The sequence below is a fragment of the Sardina pilchardus genome, chromosome 4, assembly GCF_963854185.1.
Source record: "Sardina pilchardus chromosome 4, fSarPil1.1, whole genome shotgun sequence".
NCBI classification, from domain to species: domain Eukaryota; kingdom Metazoa; phylum Chordata; class Actinopteri; order Clupeiformes; family Clupeidae; genus Sardina; species Sardina pilchardus.
Genome location: NC_084997.1, coordinates 1,552,391 through 1,574,571, shown reverse-complemented (window position 1 = coordinate 1,574,571; position 22,181 = coordinate 1,552,391). Strand labels below are relative to the sequence as shown.

The window sequence follows — 22,181 nt, the reverse complement described above, 5'->3', positions numbered from 1 at the left end:
TAAACGTTCGTTTTAAAAAATGTGCAACTCACCGAATGGTTACTGGTCTTCAACGATATTCTGTAGCAAGTTTCGCAGCGAAATTCAACTTCTGTTGTTATATTAGGCATTTTGTAAATCCTGGAACTACTTTTTCAGATCACCCTACAACCGTGTATAAACTTCCGCTCTGTATTTGAATCTGAAGATTACACACTCCAGACCACTAGACGGTGGCGGAGTAATATCAACGAGCAATGAGTCTTACTACAGAAATCAATGGGATTTCCAAAATGCCTAATATAACACAACAGAAGTTGAATTTCGCTGCGAAACTTGCTACAGAATATCGTTGCCACTTCATGTCTACAGATGTCTATATTGTACTAGATCTCAATCTCGATTATTGTATTGTTTTGGACAAAGTTCTGCACGTTTCACTTCAATGTAGACTGCATGCGTTGTGAACAGCGCAGCAATCTAACGGTGGAAGTCGCAGTAATATCGCGTTCAATGCTGTAAATCCGTCTGTTCCAGAATATTTGGTTCATATCATCAATCTTTGGTTTTGGTGTTTGTGCAACCGGGCCCTGAAGATTTAACAAAAGTCTGAGTAGCCCTACGTAGGAATTAGGAAAGTATGTAAAGCGAGATCAAAATTAGGCTACCTTGTTTGCTTCTTTCCCCCATGTCATCTCAGCGCGAGAAAAAAACATTGCGGAAAACTTGCACTTTTAATTGGTCGTCAACTCACTTTGAGTCCTTTGTATCGTAGCAACGAGCACAATACTGATGTGTATCCAGTGGGAAAATCTCACGTAGGCCTAGTTTCTAGGCTATCGTTTATTTTTCGCGTGTGTCTCTATGATATAATTATTTTTAGATGCAAAAAGTCTAACTGTCTTAGCCAAAGTTTGTCAGATGGCGGCTCAATTTGGCTTAGAAAATGATTGGCTGGCGAAATCATTTTGGTAAACAGTATTGTGATTCATCCGTTTATTTCAGATAGTTTGTTATTAAAAACCATTAACAAAAAATAATTGTTCGTCGACGTTGAAAAACAGTCAGTAAATTCAATCAATATAAACTACAACATTTCGTTCGTGCCGAGATGTGAACCCGGGTCGACTGCGTATTAGTCGAGGGGGTTGACGTTGCGCCACTTAACGTTTCATACTCTATATAACTGGAAATGGGTGTTTGACGCGACGTAACTCAGTCAGTCCAGCAAATATGTAAGAAAATGCTTATACATTAGTCTGAGCTTTAAAAGATAGCCTACAAATAGAAGATAAGATATACAACTATGAATGTACGTAGGCATACGCGCCCTACGTAGGCTACATAAATAGGCTACGACGAATTTCAGCTGAAAATATTTTTTACACATGTAGGCCTGCCTAATAGAACAAAGTCACAACGTTTTCAAAACAAACTTGCATTTTACCACTGTAAATCGCCTCCATAGACTATGCCATGTAAATGAAAAATAGTTAATAGTTAATTAAAATAAATCACATATATAATACATATTGCACATATAAAGTATATGTTTTATGGTAAAATATTATTCTCATGCCCGACTGACAGGAAACCCTTGCTACATCTGCTGTGAGAAAAGAGAATAGCAGCCTGGACAAACATGGCCGAACGTGAGACAATATAGTGTTGTCACATAAGTGAGCGCAAAATAGCTCTAAACTACCTTGTACCGGTGTGCTTTTGATCATGTAAAAATTCTGGGTGATAAAACACGTGTATTTAGAAGAGAGAAGTCGTGAACGTAGGGTCCTGGAATTTAATCGAGTGAAAATATTATTTTTTTGTAATCACTGCGGTCAAAAGACCGCAGCCCGGCAGTTCTAGGTATATCTAGGTCAAACCTACACGGCGCTTCTAGTAATATGCGTCAGCGGTCAAATGACCGGCGCTTGGCGCTTCTAGTGTTAAAGGCTTTTACTTTTTTTTTTTTTTTTGCTTCACATAGATAGATTGCACACTGTAGATCTATCATTGAAGTTGCAATTAGGACTGAACAATTTAGGGGAAAATGTGTAATTGCTATTTTTCTGACAGTCATTCCTCTTCATTGCTGTGTCCATTTATGATCTAATCAGCACATTGCATAGTCCATTACACAGTGCAGAGATTATTACAAATGTAATGTATTACAAATCAAATTTGATTCTTTTTAATTATTGTGTTCCAAATGTTCCACCACGTTGAGCTGCAACCTGTGTATGAAATGTGCTATACAAATAAAGATGATTCAAATATTAACCACTTTTTTATTCTAATACAAGATTGTCTTTCCAGCATTACAGTTATTTCTATTTTTATATAAAACATAGCTAATTATCACAAAGCTGGCCTATTTTTTCCCCACATACATTTAGTGAGTAATATCAAGGTCAGGGCCAACCAGACTTTTGCCATGTGCTCCACTTTAATTGAATGGGTGTGTCAATTGGAGAAATAGATGTGGTCTGGTACATGACCCAAAAATCGTGCATCCTCTAAGGGCGCTTTCACACCACTAGCTCGATTATTTGGTCCGCACCAGGATATAGAATTGTTATTATGTATCATATAGACCCCAGTGTGGTACGCTTTTGCACCAGCAAATGAACCAAAATTGGCCCGCTTGACATTTCATCAATGTTTATCTTCCGGTAGAAATAAGCGCCAATTTTGACTCACTATTTTGACCTATGGTTTGGACCCGAGTTTGCGTTATTATCATTCTCTATAAGTGTTGCTAATGTCAAGGTAGGATAGAGAGGAGTGAAGTGCTATAGAGATGACGTCCTCGTGCTCCTGTTCTGATGGTAGGCGAAATGGACGAGGTGGCTCAGGACCAGCCTTTAAGAATAAGAAGTTTTATGATAACAGTAAAGTGCATTTGCATGCACTGTAATACAGAAACCTCTGCAAATGCAATGTAGCTTAATGACTTGAGTTTAGGCCAGTGTTTCCCAACCTTTTTTCCTTGAAGCCCCCCCTTGCCTGTGTCCTCCCTACCTGAAGTCCTACCTGCATACACACACAAGACATTGTTTTATTCCATTATCGGGGTCCGGGGATGAATTACCGATGCCTAGCCTAGCCCAACCTGAAAGTTGCTTACACAAGTTCAGAGGTCAGAGGTAATAAATGGCTACATGAATTTAATGAATTTGTGAATTTGTGGAACAAAAATATGTTATACAGAGTATTGTACAGAGTTTTGATTATCCAACTGTGTGTGTTATTGGGATTTTAAACATTTAATGTTCGCAAATATAAATTCGGTAACCTCACAACCTTAACCCAGGCAACATTATGCGGACTCCCTGCAATCTCTGGCGGTCCCTACTCCCCGGACCCCAGGTTGGGAACCACTGATTTAGGCTATGGGTCATTCCACCTCAATTCAACGATTTCAGAGAAACTTTCTGCTTGGCCATCTCAGATTTGCTTCAAACTTTTAAATCTAAAGAATAACCATTTAAACTAACTCAGCCAAAATATTAGCTTGGTATACATAATATAGGGGTGTCCAAACTACGGCCCGCGAGCCAACTGTGGCCCGCCACGCACTTTAATGCGGCCCGCCGAGCATGTATTAGTTTATTATAGATATGGCCCGCCACACTTATCATTGGCTGTTCGCTATTTCTTTCCAGCAACGACGTTGTGGTTAACATTACTGCAAACTGCTTTACACTCTTCTTAGAGTTCCTTTACACAATTTATAAGCAAAATGTTTGTCAAATGGTTATGTATCTCTACAGATGTGTTTAAGCTGTCTTTGAAAAGGTAACTAAAGTCCCTTTCTCACATGACTTCTAGAAGTCACCCGGACATATTTACCCGGGTAGAGGCACAACACGGACGGTTCCCACATAAGCCTTATGTCCGAGTGAGATACGGGTAATTGTGTTCATACTAGACCCGAGTAGGTGCCGCGAGGGGTGGGGCAATGTCAGCACTTGCAGGGGGAGGGAGATGACGCTAAATAAATGCGTTGTTGAATTGTGTTGCCTGGATGATGCGAACTTACATCAGATCCAAAACATCATGAAACAACAGAACAAGTAGTTAGCTCGCTAGTCAGCGGGAGCGAGCATAGAGAAAAAAATTGCTAACGCCAGGACCACACAGTAGCCTATAACAAAGCTCTGCTTTAACCCTCTGGTATAAACATCCAACACAACAAATGAATAGAAAATAATGACACACCTGGAAAATATATTACAGCACAGAGGTCTGAGGCTCCTTCCCAACTCCTACAAAAAGCAACAATGCTAAATAACAGCGATGTTAACTATCAGCTGTTAATTGCTAACTACTGTATACAGTAATCAGCTAGTTGCAAGCTAATCGACAACACTTCAAGCTATTCACGTAGCAGGTGCGAAAGCCAATTTAAGAGGCCATCATACTAGCCTATTCATCAAATGACCAAAGCCATCGAACTATTGCTTTAGGCTTTTCATGTTCATGTTCATGTGACGATGTTTGCAAGGATAATCCTGCCTGTCCCGCAACAAACACAACAACGTGATTGCAGTTGAATTTTTTATTGTACATACACAACAAAACCTCACTGTTTTCTGTACTCCGATGTTCTCGTCTGTGGTTGTACTCGTAGGGCAATGTTTATCGTTACCATGGCAATTTGTACTTTCAGCCTCGCGCCGCAAGGATGCATTTCTATATGTCATCGGTACGCCCCCCTCTCTACCCAGAACTGTGCCGACCGCGTTCCCACCTAAGCGCACCTGGGTAACATCTAGAAGTAGTACTAGGGGGCTAGTAGGGTGAGTTCCGGGTAAGAAAATACCCGAGTTTTGCGTTCCCACATACAGCCACCCGTTTGATATCCGTTTGACATCCGGATGTCTCGCTCATGTGGGAAAGGGACTTAAGAGGTGTCTATATTGCATTTTTGTTGGAAATATTGTAACACAAAACTGAAAAATAATCAATTGGGATGATATTTTTTCTCCCCATCACAGGGGTAAGACAAGCTATGGCAACAGAGGTATGGCAACGCATCTCCAGAAAGAGTATGGAATGGGCTTTCAGACTGTGAAATTTCATGATGGTATTATGGCTATGGTTATTGAAATGTTATTTTTTAAATCCACAATTTTCCTTCTGATTTCACAAGATTGAAGCACAGTCAGTATCAACACATACGGCTTGCGGATGTCCGTATGGAATCTATAGGTAGCAATCATTATTCACAGAAAATTATGAAGCAAATCAGATGGTCAAGCAGAAGGCATTTGTTGAATTGAGGTGGAATGACCCCTATTGGCATTGGCATTGACATCAACATAGTTATGGATACAGTTGTTGGCAACATCTCTATTTACAGGAACATCTTATTGAGCTGGAGAGTGACAACGTTTTGAAGCATCGCAACTCTCCACGTAGTGTGTGGAAATATCCCCAAACTCTCGGATGTGCAATGAAACTTCTTTGGGCATGTCAGTCTCTTGTACAGTGCAGGCTTTTCCAAACTTACAGAAGGATGACAATAATGATATCCTACTTCTACTACTACTACTAATAAATAGCCTATAGCAACAACAATGAGCGGGGTCAAAGCATATTTAAAGCATGGAGACACTGGGTATTTGGGCATTGAGATTGTAAAATTGAGATTGTGGTAAATTATTGTAAAAAAAAGTCCAAGATTTATTAGATAAAAGCAATAAAAGGGCACTGTATGTTATAGAGCTCACAGATTATTTTTTACAGAAAACCTTGCACACTGCAAATGCTAATGGACCTGATGGTGTCCAGTTGGTTGGTATGGTTAAAAAGGGACAGATACCATTGTGGAAAATATTTATCATGAGGTAAAAATTTCATGAAATTAAAGCCTACCAAATCCTTCTACGGTAATTTGGTTTCCCAAGTTATTGATAGAAGACTCAAGTCAAGAAATGTTGTGTACCATATCCAAAGCATCTTGTTCCATTCCAGTCAGGTTCATTAGTATGCACTTAAATTTTATGACTTCTACCAAGCATAAAATGGTTAAAAATGTATTACTATGTAGTGAGTCTCATAGTCATTGGAAATTTAGCTGGTATAAAATTGATCCCAAGTTGGCTAACTATAAAAGAGTAGAAGAACTCTTGCATAGTTTTGTTTGTCATTTGTTTTCCTCCTTGCTAATATGCCCCTTTTCCCACACACCTCTATCATTCCCTCTATTCCACTCTCTTTCTCATGCTCCCTTCCTATTTCTGTGATAATGGGAGGCACATGAGAAGTGTACTGCAGTGATTGGGGTAATGACCAGCAGAGTGTCTCTCCTTATCAGACAGCTGGACATTGCCAGAATGCTTAAGAAGAGTTACATTCAATAATCTCTCCTTTTGAGGGCAGGTAAAGCACATGCAAAGTAAGATCTGACGATTGCCCTCACACATTAGACAGATAAGATTCACATTTACATTGCGTAGGTTTTTCTGTTCACTTGTCTGTGATTCCGACTTTTCTCATACACACTAAAATGTTCTTACATAAACATAGAATACCACACCAACTAGACACATTAGACAAATTTGATCATTTTTTATCTGTTTCAGTGCTGTCTCTCACTAACATAACTGAGAGTATTACACCCTATGGGAAAACAATAACCGGCAGATTTAGTTTCTTTGAAGCTGACAATAAACAAGTTGTATACTTTCTCATGCATTCATACACTATAAGACATAGTGTATTTGAACACTTAATCACTGCATTCATATGTTCATTCAGAGCCATTGCCACATGTGTATAAAATCAAGCATCTAGTCATGCAGTCTGCGTTCACAAACATTTCTGAAAAAATGGGTCATGCTGAAGAGTGAATTGAAGCATGGTACTGTCACAAGGTGCACAAAGCAATGTCCATAAAGACATGGTTGGGTTATTTGGGTGAGGAAGAACAGTGGCCCACACTAATCTCTGACCTCAACTCATCGAATACCTTTGGGATTAAGTACCTTAACTTAGGTCTGCACGATAAATCGTTATAAAATCGCGATCTCGATTCACCCATGTGTGCGATTTAATTAGGGGCCAAGCAGCGAAGCTGCGAAGGCACCTATTGTGTTTGTCTTTGTTCTTATTAGGGGCCAAGCAGCGAAGCTGCGAAGGCACCTATTGTGTTTGTCTTTGTTCTTATTATTATTATTCTGACATGGAAGTCAATGGCAGCCCATAGAACCGACTACGGGAAAGTTGTGAAATTTGGCACACTGATTAGGGACAGTCCCATGATTCATGTCACCAAATTTCATGTCGGCACCTCAAACCCTCTAGCGCCACCAACAGGTCAAAGTTGGACGTGCGTCTACGCACGTAACTTTTGACCTGTTTGTCCAATTTTCAAAAATCAGGTAGTTTTGGATTCCTTGGACCTGCCCGAGTTCAACGCACCCTATGACGTCATTTTCCGCCATGATGGATTTTCCGCCATTTTGGATTTCATCAAAAACACTTGAAAGCCTACTACTCTCACAAATTTTGTCCGACCAACACCAAACTTGACGTGGAGCATCCACAGAATATGTTTTGCCAACACATTGCTTTTCGTCTTCGGAAGTATTACCGTTCGCTCAAAACAGCGAATCGAAATTCGCGGCGAAGCCGCCAAACAGGAAGTGGGCTCATATTTAAGCAACCCATGCACGCATCAAAGCCAAACTTGGTACATGGACTCCTGACCCCATCAGGATGAAGCTCAAGAAATCTGGTGACCTTTGACCTCTAGGGGGCACTGTAATTCAGAAACATGCCTTTTGGCCTGTGGCTGCTGTTGTGCTTAGAATTACAATGTACTAGTGATGTCTAGTAATACTTTGGAAGATACTTATGTCGACAGATGACAACTTGTGACATCAACGTAACTGATTTGGCCGCCATATTGGATTTAATCAAAAACACTAACAAATTTCCCTAGGTCACAAATTTCCACTGATCCTCACCAAAATTGGCACAGACCATCTTCAGACCATGCTTTGTTAGTGTTTTGATTTCTGTAACAATTGACAGAAGCGTTTGCCCGTCGCAGCCAATCGAAATTCGCGGCGAAGCCGCCAAACAGGAAGTGAGCCCATATCTTAGCTGCCTTTGCATCTATCAACACCAAACTTAGTATATGTACTTGTGACCCAATTGGGACGAAGCCCAATACATTTGGTGACCTTTGACCTCTAGGGTGTGAAGCCTCCAAACAGGAAGTGAGCTCATATCTTAGCAACCTTTGAATCTATCAAAACTAAACTTAGTGCATGGACTCGTGACCCGATCGTGAGGACGCTCAAGACATTTGGTGACCTTTGACCTTTAGGATAGCTTCAATTAGCAAAAATGCAAGTTGGCTTGTAACTTTTGACGTGTTAGACATGAAACTTGTTCTGACTGCTTACGGCCATATGTCTCATTGCCGCATTGAGCCAACAGCGTCGAGTTGCCGTGGTTACTCCGGCCTACTGCTTGGCCCCTACATTGCTGCTTGCAGCTATATTTAGGGGCCAAGCAGCGAAGCTGCGAAGGCACCTATTGTGTTTGTCTTTGTTCTTATTATTATTATTCTGACATGGAAGTCAATGGCAGCCCATAGAACCGACTACGGGAAAGTTGTGAAATTTGGCCCACTGATTAGGGACAGTCCCATGATTCATGTCACCAAATTTCATGTCGGCACCTCAAACCCTCTAGCGCCACCAACAGGTCAAAGTTGGACGTGCGTCTACGCACGTAACTTTTGACCTGTTTGTCCAATTTTCAAAAATCAGGTAGTTTTGGATTCCTTGGACCTGCCCGAGTTCAACGCACCCTATGACGTCATTTTCCGCCATGATGGATTTTCCGCCATTTTGGATTTCATCAAAAACACTTGAAAGCCTACTACTCTCACAAATTTTGTCCGACCAACACCAAACTTGACGTGGAGCATCCACAGAATATGTTTTGCCAACACATTGCTTTTCGTCTTCGGAAGTATTACCGTTCGCTCAAAACAGCGAATCGAAATTCGCGGCGAAGCCGCCAAACAGGAAGTGGGCTCATATTTAAGCAACCCATGCACGCATCAAAGCCAAACTTGGTACATGGACTCCTGACCCCATCAGGATGAAGCTCAAGAAATCTGGTGACCTTTGACCTCTAGGGGGCACTTTAATTCAGAAACATGCCTTTTGGCCTGTGGCTGCTGTTGTGCTTAGAATTACAATGTACTAGTGATGTCTAGTAATACTTTGGAAGATACTTATGTCGACAGATGACAACTTGTGACATCAACGTAACTGATTTGGCCGCCATATTGGATTTAATCAAAAACACTAACAAATTTCCCTAGGTCACAAATTTCCACTGATCCTCACCAAAATTGGCACAGACCATCTTCAGACCATGCTTTGTTAGTGTTTTGATTTCTGTAACAATTGACAGAAGCGTTTGCCCGTCGCAGCCAATCGAAATTCGCGGCGAAGCCGCCAAACAGGAAGTGAGCCCATATCTTAGCTGCCTTTGCATCTATCAACACCAAACTTAGTATATGTACTTGTGACCCAATTGGGACGAAGCCCAATACATTTGGTGACCTTTGACCTCTAGGGTGTGAAGCCTCCAAACAGGAAGTGAGCTCATATCTTAGCAACCTTTGAATCTATCAAAACTAAACTTAGTGCATGGACTCGTGACCCGATCGTGAGGACGCTCAAGACATTTGGTGACCTTTGACCTTTAGGATAGCTTCAATTAGCAAAAATGCAAGTTGGCTTGTAACTTTTGACGTGTTAGACATGAAACTTGTTCTGACTGCTTACGGCCATATGTCTCATTGCCGCATTGAGCCAACAGCGTCGAGTTGCCGTGGTTACTCCGGCCTACTGCTTGGCCCCTACATTGCTGCTTGCAGCTATATTTAGGGGCCAAGCAGCGAAGCTGCGAAGGCACCTATTGTGTTTGTCTTTGTTCTTATTGGGGGCCAAGCAGCGAAGCTGCGAGGACCCCATTGTGTTACTCTGTTTTCTTATTATTATTATTATGAATCCGCCATGGGAGTCAATGGCAGCCCATAGAACCGACTGGTGAAAAGTTGTAAAATTTGGCACACTGATTAGGGACAGTCCCATTATTCATGTCACCAAATTTCATGTCGGCACCTCGAACCCTCTAGCGCCACCAACAGGTCAAAGTTAGAGGTGCCTTCATGCACGTAACTTTTGACCCGTTGATCCGATTTTCAAAAGTCAGGTATCATTGGAATCCTTGGACCTGCCCGAGTTCAACGCACCCTGTGATGTCATTTTCCGCCATGATGGATTTCCCGCCATTTTGGATTTTGTCAAAAACACTCAAAATGTATCAGGGGTCACAAATTTTGTCCGACCGACACCAAACTTTACATGGAGCATCCTCAGATGATGCCTTACCAACGCATTGCTTTTTGTCTTCGGAAGTATTACCGTTCGCCCAAAACAGCGAATCGAAATTTGCGGCGAGGCCGCCAAACAGGAAGTGGGCTCATATTTCAGCAACCCTTTCACGCATCAAAACTAAACTTAGTACGTGGACTCATAACCCCATCTGGAGGACCCTCATGAAATTTGGTGACCTTTGACCTCTAGGGGGCGCTCTTATTTAAAAACAGGCTTTTTGGCCTATAACTGCTGTTGTGCTTAGAATTACAATGTACTAGTGATGTCTAGTAATACTTTGGAAGATACTGATGTTGACAGATGACAACTTGTGACATCAACGTAATTGATTCGGCCGCCATATTGGATTTAATCAAAAACACTAACAAATTTCCCTAGGTCACAAATTTCAACTGATCCTCACCAAAATTGGCACAGACCATCTTCAGACCATGCCTTGTTAGTGTTCTGATTTCTGTAACAATTGACAGAAGCGTTTGCCCGTCGCAGCCAATCGAAATTCGCGGCGAAGCTGGCAAACAGGAAGTGAGCCCATATCTTAGCAGCCTTTGCATCTATCAACACCAAACTTAGTATATGGGCTTGTGACCTAATCGGGATGACACCCAATACATTTGGTGACCTTTGACCTCTAGGGTGTGAAGCTGCCAAACAGGAAGTGAGCTCATATCTCAGCAACCTTTGAATCTATCAAAACCAAACTTAGTGCATGGGCTCGTGACCAGATCGCGAGGACTCTCAAGAAAATTGGTGACCTTTGACCTTTAGGATAGCTTCAATTAGCAAAAATGCAAGTTCGCTTGTAACTTTTGACGTGTTAGACATGAAACTTGTTCTGACTGCTTACGGCCATATGTCTCATTGCGGCATTGAGCCAACAGTGTCGAGTTGCCGTAGTTACTCCGGCCTACTGCTTGGCCCCCTCATTGCTGCTTGCAGCTATATTTATTATTATTCTGACATGGAAGTCAATGGCAGCCCATAGAACCGACTACGGGAAAGTTGTGAAATTTGGCACACTGATTAGGGACAGTCCCATGATTCATGTCACCAAATTTCATGTCGGCACCTCAAACCCTCTAGCGCCACCAACAGGTCAAAGTTGGACGTGCGTCTACGCACGTAACTTTTGACCTGTTTGTCCAATTTTCAAAAATCAGGTAGTTTTGGATTCCTTGGACCTGCCCGAGTTCAACGCACCCTATGACGTCATTTTCCGCCATGATGGATTTTCCGCCATTTTGGATTTCATCAAAAACACTTGAAAGCCTACTACTCTCACAAATTTTGTCCGACCAACACCAAACTTGACGTGGAGCATCCACAGAATATGTTTTGCCAACACATTGCTTTTCGTCTTCGGAAGTATTACCGTTCGCTCAAAACAGCGAATCGAAATTCGCGGCGAAGCCGCCAAACAGGAAGTGGGCTCATATTTAAGCAACCCATGCACGCATCAAAGCCAAACTTGGTACATGGACTCCTGACCCCATCAGGATGAAGCTCAAGAAATCTGGTGACCTTTGACCTCTAGGGGGCACTGTAATTCAGAAACATGCCTTTTGGCCTGTGGCTGCTGTTGTGCTTAGAATTACAATGTACTAGTGATGTCTAGTAATACTTTGGAAGATACTTATGTCGACAGATGACAACTTGTGACATCAACGTAACTGATTTGGCCGCCATATTGGATTTAATCAAAAACACTAACAAATTTCCCTAGGTCACAAATTTCCACTGATCCTCACCAAAATTGGCACAGACCATCTTCAGACCATGCTTTGTTAGTGTTTTGATTTCTGTAACAATTGACAGAAGCGTTTGCCCGTCGCAGCCAATCGAAATTCGCGGCGAAGCCGCCAAACAGGAAGTGAGCCCATATCTTAGCTGCCTTTGCATCTATCAACACCAAACTTAGTATATGTACTTGTGACCCAATTGGGACGAAGCCCAATACATTTGGTGACCTTTGACCTCTAGGGTGTGAAGCCTCCAAACAAGAAGTGAGCTCATATCTTAGCAACCTTTGAATCTATCAAAACTAAACTTAGTGCATGGACTCGTGACCCGATCGTGAGGACGCTCAAGACATTTGGTGACCTTTGACCTTTAGGATAGCTTCAATTAGCAAAAATGCAAGTTGGCTTGTAACTTTTGACGTGTTAGACATGAAACTTGTTCTGACTGCTTACGGCCATATGTCTCATTGCCGCATTGAGCCAACAGCGTCGAGTTGCCGTGGTTACTCCGGCCTACTGCTTGGCCCCTACATTGCTGCTTGCAGCTATATTTGGGGGCCAAGCAGCGAAGCTGCGAGGACCCCATTGTGTTACAAAGTTTTCTTATTATTAGGGCCCGAGCACCGAGGTGCGGCCACTGAAAGTGGCTGCACCGTAGGTGCAAGGCCCTATTGTTTTTGCTCAGATTATTATTATTATTATTATTATACTTCTATTCCTCTTACTCTTAACTTTTTCGCCCTTTTTCACCAACTTGACATGCACTAAAACTCTTGTAATTTGGCATCTAGATGTGGAATTGTTAACTGTACTCAGAGACAAAGGTTTGGCCTAGGGTGTGGCTCAGGGACTGTATAGCGCCACCTAGCGCGCCGTCTACTGTGGTTGACGCATACATTCACGGAAATGAACCGAATTTGGTGGACATGTGTGTTGTATTATTCTGAACAAGTTTTACATTTAAACTATATAGTGAATCTTAGAAGAATTTGAATTATGTGAGATTGTCTGATTTTTGCACATCATGTATTTTGAAATACTTCTCCTAGACGGTTTATCGAAATTATGTCATTTAAGCACTAAAATGATCTTGAGGGGTTGCCTGAGAGGAATTGCGACCAGATTTTTGAATTTCAAAAGTATATTGAAATGGCGAAGGTTTGAATCTAGGTGTCTTATAAAAGAAACAAAAAGTTGGTGTTATAGGCAGAAAACAGTGACTAATTTGGATGAAATTTGATGGAGTATTAGTTAGTGTGTTTGTAGTGACAGTCATATACAAAGTTTTGAATTTGGTGTTGTTTGTGTTTTTTAAAAGCACATTAATGATTGTGGTGGACACAGTTTTAGCTAAAATATTTTGAAGCGAGTTGATGAATAATTATAATCATATCAACCTATGCTGCAATTTTGATTTCAACCATGTTAACAGAAAGTGAGATATTTAGGTTTATTAGGTTTTTATAGGTCTCTGTTCCTAGCCGCGCATGGTCTTGCTCCCTCACTGTGGCTCACCCACTCTAGTCTGTTTCCCTCCCCCCACAGTTCTTCCCACCCCTCCCCTCTCTCCCAGCTGGATGTCTCTCTAACCTCCCCCGCTTTCCACACAGAGACTCAGACACAGACACAGACACAGACACACAGACACACAGACACACACAGACACACACAAACACACACACACACACACACACACACACACACACACACACACACACACACACACACACACACACACACACACACACACACACACACACACACACACACACACACACACACACACACACACACACACACACCCTTGAGGCAGCCGTGGCCTACTGGTTAGGGCTTGGGGCTTGTGACTGGAGGGTTGCCGGTTCAATCCCCGACCAGTCCACCACTAAAGTGGTTCTTATCCTCACAAAAATGCTTGGTTGGAATAGCATGTAATAACCAGAATACAGAAAAGTCAAACAATCATGACTTAGTTACGTTTTGTTTGCATCAAGACACACACACACACACATTAAAAACAGCAACAGGTTTTATGAATTCAATGATCTGAAGCAAAGATATTGATGTAAGCCTTACAGATGCATGATTTACAGTACACCATATCAACACACTGGTTATCATCTCAAATTTGAACTACAAATATGGATACAGAGATAGAGCTCTGGCCTAGGGTGTGGCTTAGGGGCTCTATAGTGCCACGTAGCGCGTTGTGTACTGTGGTTGACTCATATATTCATGAAAATGAACCAAATTTAGTGGGCTTGTGTGTTATTGCTACCACTAGTCAGAGACAGAGCTCTGGCTTAGAGTGTGGCTTAGGGACTCTAGAGCGCCACCTAGCGCATTGTCTGTTGTGGTTGACTCATACATTCACGAAAATGAACCAAAATTGGTGGGCTTGTGTGTTATTGCTATAGCTATTCAGAGACAGCGCTCTGGCCAAGGGTGTCTTAGGGACTGTATAACGCCACCTAGTGCATTGTCTGTTGTGGTTGACACACACATTCACGAAAATGAACCAAATTTGGTGGGCTTGTGCGTTATTGATATCGATAGTCAGAGATAGAGCTCTGGCCTGGGGTGTGGCTTAGGGACTCTATAGCGCCACCTAGCGTGTTGTCTGTTGTGGTTGACACATACATTCAGGAAAATTGACCAAATTTAATGGGCATGTGTGTTGCTCATGCACATGCCCACCAACACGCACATGTTGATTTGTTAGATTCCGAAATGTCACAGGTCTCCGCACCGCAGGTGCTCGGGCCCGCTATCGCCGCTTGCGGCTATATTTATTATTATTATTATTATGAATCCGCCATGGGAGTCAATGGCAGCCCATAGAACCGACTGGTGAAAAGTTGTGAAATTTGGCACACTGATTAGGGACAGTCCCATGATTCATGTCACCAAATTTCATGTCGGCACCTCGAACCCTCTAGCGCCACCAACAGGTCAAAGTTGGACATGTGTTCACGCACGTAACTTTTGAACCCTTGGGCCAATTTTCAAAAACCAGGTATCTTTGGAATCCTTGGACCAGCCCGAGTTAAACGCACCCTGTGACGTCATTTTCCGCCATGATGGATTTCCCGCCATTTTGGATTTTGTCAAAAACACTCAAAATGTATCAGGGGTCACAAATTTTGTCCGACCGACACCAAACTTTACATGGAGCATCCTCAGATGATGCCTTATCAACGCATTGCTTTTTGTCTCCGGAAGTATTACCGTTCGCCCACAACAGCGAATCAAAATTCACGGCGAAGCCGCCAAACAGGAAGTGGGCTCATATTTCAGCAACCCTTGCAGGCATCAAAACCAAACTTAGTACATGGACTCGTGACTCCATCGGAAGGATGCTCAAGAAATTTGGCGACCTTTGACCTCTAGGGGGCGCTGTAATTCAGAAACATGCTTTTTGGCCTATAACTGCTGTTGTGCTTAGAATTACAATATATTAGTGATGTCTAGTAATACTGTGGAAGATCCTTATGTGGACAGATGACAACTTGTGACATCAACCTAATTGATTCGGCCGCCATATTGGACTTAAAAAAAAACACTAACACATTTCCCTAGGTCACAAATTTCAACTGATCCTCACCAAAATTGGCACAGACCATCTTCAGACCATGCCTTGTTAGTGTTTTGATTTCTGTAACAATTGACAGAAGCGTTTGCCCGTCGCAGCCAATCGAAATTCGCGGCGAAGCCGCCAAACAGGAAATGAGCCCATATCTTAGCTGCCTTTGCATCTATCAACACCAAACTTAGTATATGGACTTGTGACCCAATTGGGACGAAGCCCAATAAATTTGGTGACCTTTGACCTCGAGGGTATGAAGCCACCAAACAGGAAGTGAGCTCATATCTCAGCAACCTTTGAATCTATCAAAACCAAACTTAGTGCATGGACTCGTGACCCGATCCTGAGGACGCTCAAGAAATTTGGTGACCTTTGACCTTTAGGATAGCTTCAATTAGCAAAAATGCAAGTTGGCTTGTAACTTTTGACGTGTTTGACATGAAACTTGTTCTGACTGCTTACGGCCATATGTCTCATTGCCGCATTGAGCCAACAGCGTCGAGTTGCCGTGGTTACTCCGGCCTACTGCTTGGCCCCCACATTGCTGCTTGCAGCTATATTTATTATTATTCTGACATGGAAGTCAATGGCAGCCCATAGAACCGACTACGGGAAAGTTGTGAAATTTGGCACACTGATTAGGGACAGTCCCATGATTCATGTCACCAAATTTCATGTCGGCACCTCAAACCCTCTAGCGCCACCAACAGGTCAAAGTTGGACGTGCGTCTACGCACGTAACTTTTGACCTGTTTGTCCAATTTTCAAAAATCAGGTAGTTTTGGATTCCTTGGACCTGCCCGAGTTCAACGCACCCTATGACGTCATTTTCCGCCATGATGGATTTTCCGCCATTTTGGATTTCATCAAAAACACTTGAAAGCCTACTACTCTCACAAATTTTGTCCGACCAACACCAAACTTGACGTGGAGCATCCACAGAATATGTTTTGCCAACACATTGCTTTTCGTCTTCGGAAGTATTACCGTTCGCTCAAAACAGCGAATCGAAATTCGCGGCGAAGCCGCCAAACAGGAAGTGGGCTCATATTTAAGCAACCCATGCACGCATCAAAGCCAAACTTGGTACATGGACTCCTGACCCCATCAGAATGAAGCTCAAGAAATCTGGTGACCTTTGACCTCTAGGGGGCACTGTAATTCAGAAACATGCCTTTTGGCCTGTGGCTGCTGTTGTGCTTAGAATTACAATGTACTAGTGATGTCTAGTAATACTTTGGAAGATACTTATGTCGACAGATGACAACTTGTGACATCAACGTAACTGATTTGGCCGCCATATTGGATTTAATCAAAAACACTAACAAATTTCCCTAGGTCACAAATTTCCACTGATCCTCACCAAAATTGGCACAGACCATCTTCAGACCATGCTTTGTTAGTGTTTTGATTTCTGTAACAATTGACAGAAGCGTTTGCCCGTCGCAGCCAATCGAAATTCGCGACGAAGCCGCCAAACAGGAAGTGAGCCCATATCTTAGCTGCCTTTGCATCTATCAACACCAAACTTAGTATATGTACTTGTGACCCAATTGGGACGAAGCCCAATACATTTGGTGACCTTTGACCTCTAGGGTGTGAAGCCTCCAAACAGGAAGTGAGCTCATATCTTAGCAACCTTTGAATCTATCAAAACTAAACTTAGTGCATGGACTCGTGACCCGATCGTGAGGACGCTCAAGACATTTGGTGACCTTTGACCTTTAGGATAGCTTCAATTAGCAAAAATGCAAGTTGGCTTGTAACTTTTGACGTGTTAGACATGAAACTTGTTCTGACTGCTTACGGCCATATGTCTCATTGCCGCATTGAGCCAACAGCGTCGAGTTGCCGTGGTTACTCCGGCCTACTGCTTGGCCCCTACATTGCTGCTTGCAGCTATATTTTTTCATTGATTTCGATTCACATTTAATTTAATGAGTCATTTAATTCATACGCTAATTTCTTCTGTGAGTTTTAAACTTTTTAAACGCTCCGAAGCGCTGCTCTTTCTTCCCGGTTTTCCTCTCGCAAAGCTCAGGCTTCACCCTCAGCCAATGACAAAGCGCCTTTTAGTCACGTGTTTCACTTGTGGAGAACGCGGTAGTTCGGAGAATCCAGCTGTAACAGCAAATGCTGCAACATCGACGAACTAGTGCAACAGGAAATAAACAAAATGGATAGGCTATTGATGAAAGCAAGGTAGCCTACTAGTGACGAGACTCGTTCCGATAAAGTCTCTCATTCAGTGGTGTGGATGTATTTTGGATTCAAACAAAAATACATAGCCTACAAAAATGCGCTTTATAAATTAATTTGACTTGACTTCGACGAGGGCCAGTCTCGTGTGATTGGCAAGGTAGCCTATGCCTTTCCCTCGGTGCAGCACTGCGAGGAAACACCACAAATCTTAACTAACAAAAGCAAGCAATATTATGAAGTTCTAGGCTACAAGGCAAGAGGTCCGAAAGTTGTTCAACAACGCAGACATCTATTAGGCTACGGACACCTTGCACAATGCGACGCCATACCCACATAACAGTAGCCTACATAAGCACTCCGAGACGCGCCTCCTTTATCCAGACCCGTGATCCGAATCACTCCCAAAATGTAATCGTTTTGTTCTTGGGTCATTTCAGACGTTTCCTGAAAATGTCATTTAGTTATCTTGCTAATAAACAGACAAACAAAGCCCGATGAAAACATAACCTCCTTGGCGGAGGTATTAAGGTAATAGAGGCAATTGCTTACCATCTATCAAAATAATTAGCCTATATGGTTCCAATAAACACTAGAACGTGACAGATTTCGAAACATTATGCACACATTGGACAAACGCTACTCCCCTCCTGCAACTAACTGAAACTTCAGTATCTAAAGAAAAGGAGCATCAATTGGCCATTTAGCCTATCAAAAAATTAATTATTTATTTAGTAGATATTGCACATTGACTGTAAATGCAGACAGTTTATAACTATCTTAATGTTTCTTGAGCCAACTCCAAACACATGTAAATGAAAATGATGTTCAATGAAAAAAAAAATTGGCCATGCGGTTATGTTTAGGCTCGTAGAGATAGGCAATGTGCTATAGATGCCCAAACAAATCTATGTCTGGTAGTTTTGTTTTTGTCATGGTTCATGTGTGCAATAAACATACTTTGGGAGGGAAAAAAAATTGTGGCAGAAAATCGTGATATAAATTCTAAGCTAAAAAATCGTGATTCATATTTTTCCCTGAATCGTGCAGGCCTACCTTAACTCATTCACTGCCATTGACGTCTTTAAACGTCAATTTAGACACATACGTCTATAGACGTCAATTGCGTTTTTCAATGGGGAGGGCTCATGGGTGGGCTTGGGAACGATCTGGCAGAGTTTCAGGCTTGTAAACAGACTGTACTAGCGATCCGAGCCGCTAGATGACAGCAGTGCCATTTGGATGATTAGTATCTGCCTACAGAGTGTGCAGAGACATAATAACAAGCAAACACACTGAAGATCGACCACAGTGGATCTAGTTTGCACGCGATGCAGGGAATAAATATGCTTACTTCTTACATCAAGGACGTGAACGGTATGATCCATTTACATTGGATATTGCTATATAGATCTGCACTGAAAATGGCTGGCAGCCAATGTAAACAGAGATTGTGAGTTAGGTCTTCTCATTCAACATCTATGCTTGACCACAAATGCTCCTCTGTATGAATGGGCAAATCCCAGAGGCACACTCCAAAATTTTATGCAGCTTTGTGCCATCATTCAACAAGAGTCTCTGCCGTGCAAAGGCTGTAACTTTTGGTGGAAAATGAGTTGTCATTTTTGGGATATTCAAGACCTCCATTATCATGTGGATAAATATCTTGAATCTGTTTGCATTGATCCAAAAATAATCCTTTATCCACCTTTAAGGATTTATGACTTTCTCCCTCCCCAGCATTGTCCTAACCGTTAAAACAATGCAGATATGACGAGGCATTGTAACATTGTTTTCATACACTATAAGGTTGGCAGCAATGATTATGCAGACTGTTACAATTGACTGACGTATGCGCGCGCGCACGCACGCACGCACACACACACATACAGTACATTATCAAAATCATATGCCAGCTGCTTAGGACATTTTAGCGTACCGACAGGATTTTGTACGGACTTGGGACACGCAACTCAAAACCAAAACATTTGCGCTATTTCACTGTCAAGACACATTTGAGTTTTACATCTGCTGGAAATGTTAATGTCTGAGATGTAACGCTATGGAACGTGATGAAATTAAGCTGTTCATATCTTTTCAGGCATCATGGAGACGTAGGTTTGCTGACAGGGGCGCATTCCTTAGTATAGTGTCCTTAAAAGTTCACACTTTCTTTTAAAACCACTCGAGCATTTATAGGCCGGTGCGACTTATATGTTTTTTTCCTCTTCATGGCCCATATTTTGACTGATGTGACTTATAGTCCGGAAAATGCGGTAGATAGATTTCTGGGCCTTAAAGGAACACTTCACCGTTTTTTCATATTAAACTACTGTACGTTATTCCCTTAACTAAGACGAGTTGATATACAGTGGGGAGAAAATGTATTTGATACCATGCTTAAGTTGGCATGGCACGTCTTGCTTGAGGCTGAACGAAATTGGCAGGCAGGATACATTCATTCATATCACGAAGGCTATGTCTCTGGGTGGACTTTTAACATCTGTTTGAATGATAATGCAATAAAATAAAGGTTAAAAGCAGATACAGTGAGCAGAAAATGTATTTGATATCATGCTAAAGTTGCCTAAAAAGAGGAATAGAAAATCATCATTTGACAATTGATCCTAATGTCTTAATTCAAAACATGAGTAAAAATGAAACCGCTAAGTACACCAATTTGCTTTGTGATTGAAGAATGTATCGTAAATAAATAAATGTTCTTCCTAAATGCTAGGGTGAAGGAAGTATTTTAACCCCTATGTAATCCTATGGGAATTTAACACATAGGGTTAACATAGGGGCAGGCAGATTTGTATTTTTTTAAGGCCAGCTATTTCTTTTTTAAATTTATCGTTTTTATTGGTATCCAGAGCATTACAGAGAGATACATCAATGAGGACACATTACATCCTTCTCAACAAATGTACACTCAAAATCAAAGCAGACAAATACACAAGTCAGGGACATAATAAACAATACCATCCACATCAGTACAATCAAAAGCCATCTGGCCAGCCTTCAGGTTATTACCAGTCACATTTTTCTTGTATTTCACATACAAATAATAAAAAAAACCCCATACAAACAAACAAAGAAAACAGTTGACTGCCTTTTGATAACTTGTGTATAACCTTCAATAAGAGGTCTGTCTGGTACCACAATAGAACTGGGAGGAATGTGTATACTTGAATTAAATGCATATCATATACATTATATGAAGTCTACTCTTCTGGGAGCAATATAAACGGTCCACTTAAACCATATACTGGTAAAATCTTCTTGCCGGAGTTGAAGACAATATGTCAGTCTCTCCATTTTGTATATGTCATAGATTATGTCTATCCAATCGGAGCTTGTTGCTTCAGCCATTTTCGGGTTATGGCCTTTTTACATGCAGCTAGTAAGATGGACATAAGCTTCTTGTCCTTAGCATGTATCTCTTTTGGAAAGTGACCCAGGTACAGAGTGTCGAATCTGAATGGAATAGTAACTCGGAAAACCTCCAGTAGAGCCTGATGGACACTTGTCCAGTAAGGGATTAGCACTGGGCAGGACCAGAATATATGATAGGGATTTGCACTATCTGTTTGACATAATCTCCAACAGTCTGAGTCATCAGTATAGTGTCGCTTTTGGTAGGGGGTTATGTAGAAACGTACCAGGTTCTTCCAACAGAATTCCCTCCAGCATAAAGAGCTAGTGGTCTTCCATTGTGTTTGGCAAATATTGTACCACTCCTCCTTAGAGATAACAACACTGCTCTCACTAACCCATTTTTCCTTAATATACAAGGTCTCCTGTGATTTTATTTGTGAGAAACAGTTGTATATCTTGGATATGGTTTTGGAGTTATTTTCAGAGTTGTAAGCAGATATGAATATTTTCATCAATCCACTATCCAAATGTGCCATATCTACATCTTTCTTAATATAAAAATGTCAAAGCAGTGTCTCATCTGGAGGAACCTGTAAAAATCTTGCTGTCCAAGACCATATTCTTCCTTCATAGTTTGGAAGCTTTTCAGTGACCCCTTTTGTATAAGAGTACAGGAAGCAGAGACACCATTCTTTGCCCATATCTTAAATCTCTCATCACTTAAATTAGGGGGGAAATCACTATCGAAAGCGCACCATTTTAATAGTTTAGCTATTTTTTGTATTTTACACAGCTTTTTAGTTTGCTCCCAGATTTTAAGAGATAAACCAATAAATGGATTTGCTTTGTCCAGAAGGTGTTTAG

The 22,181-nt window shown here is 41.7% G+C and overlaps 1 protein-coding gene across 5 annotated transcripts in view; it reads left to right on the top strand.

The window, feature by feature from the left end:
* tnfrsfa (tumor necrosis factor receptor superfamily, member a) overlaps positions 1–22,181 on the top strand; it is an 81,747-nt gene that overhangs the window by 8,760 nt on the left and 50,806 nt on the right. The window contains exon 1 of one of the 5 annotated variants that reach the window (XM_062533684.1): positions 4,908–5,068. The exons of the other annotated variants lie outside the window; for them this stretch is intronic. Within the exon in view, the coding sequence (XP_062389668.1) occupies positions 5,063–5,068 (6 nt within the window). The 5' untranslated portion in view covers positions 4,908–5,062. Of the gene's footprint in view, positions 1–4,907; positions 5,069–22,181 lie in introns of those variants that run through there. 5 annotated transcript variants of the gene reach the window in all.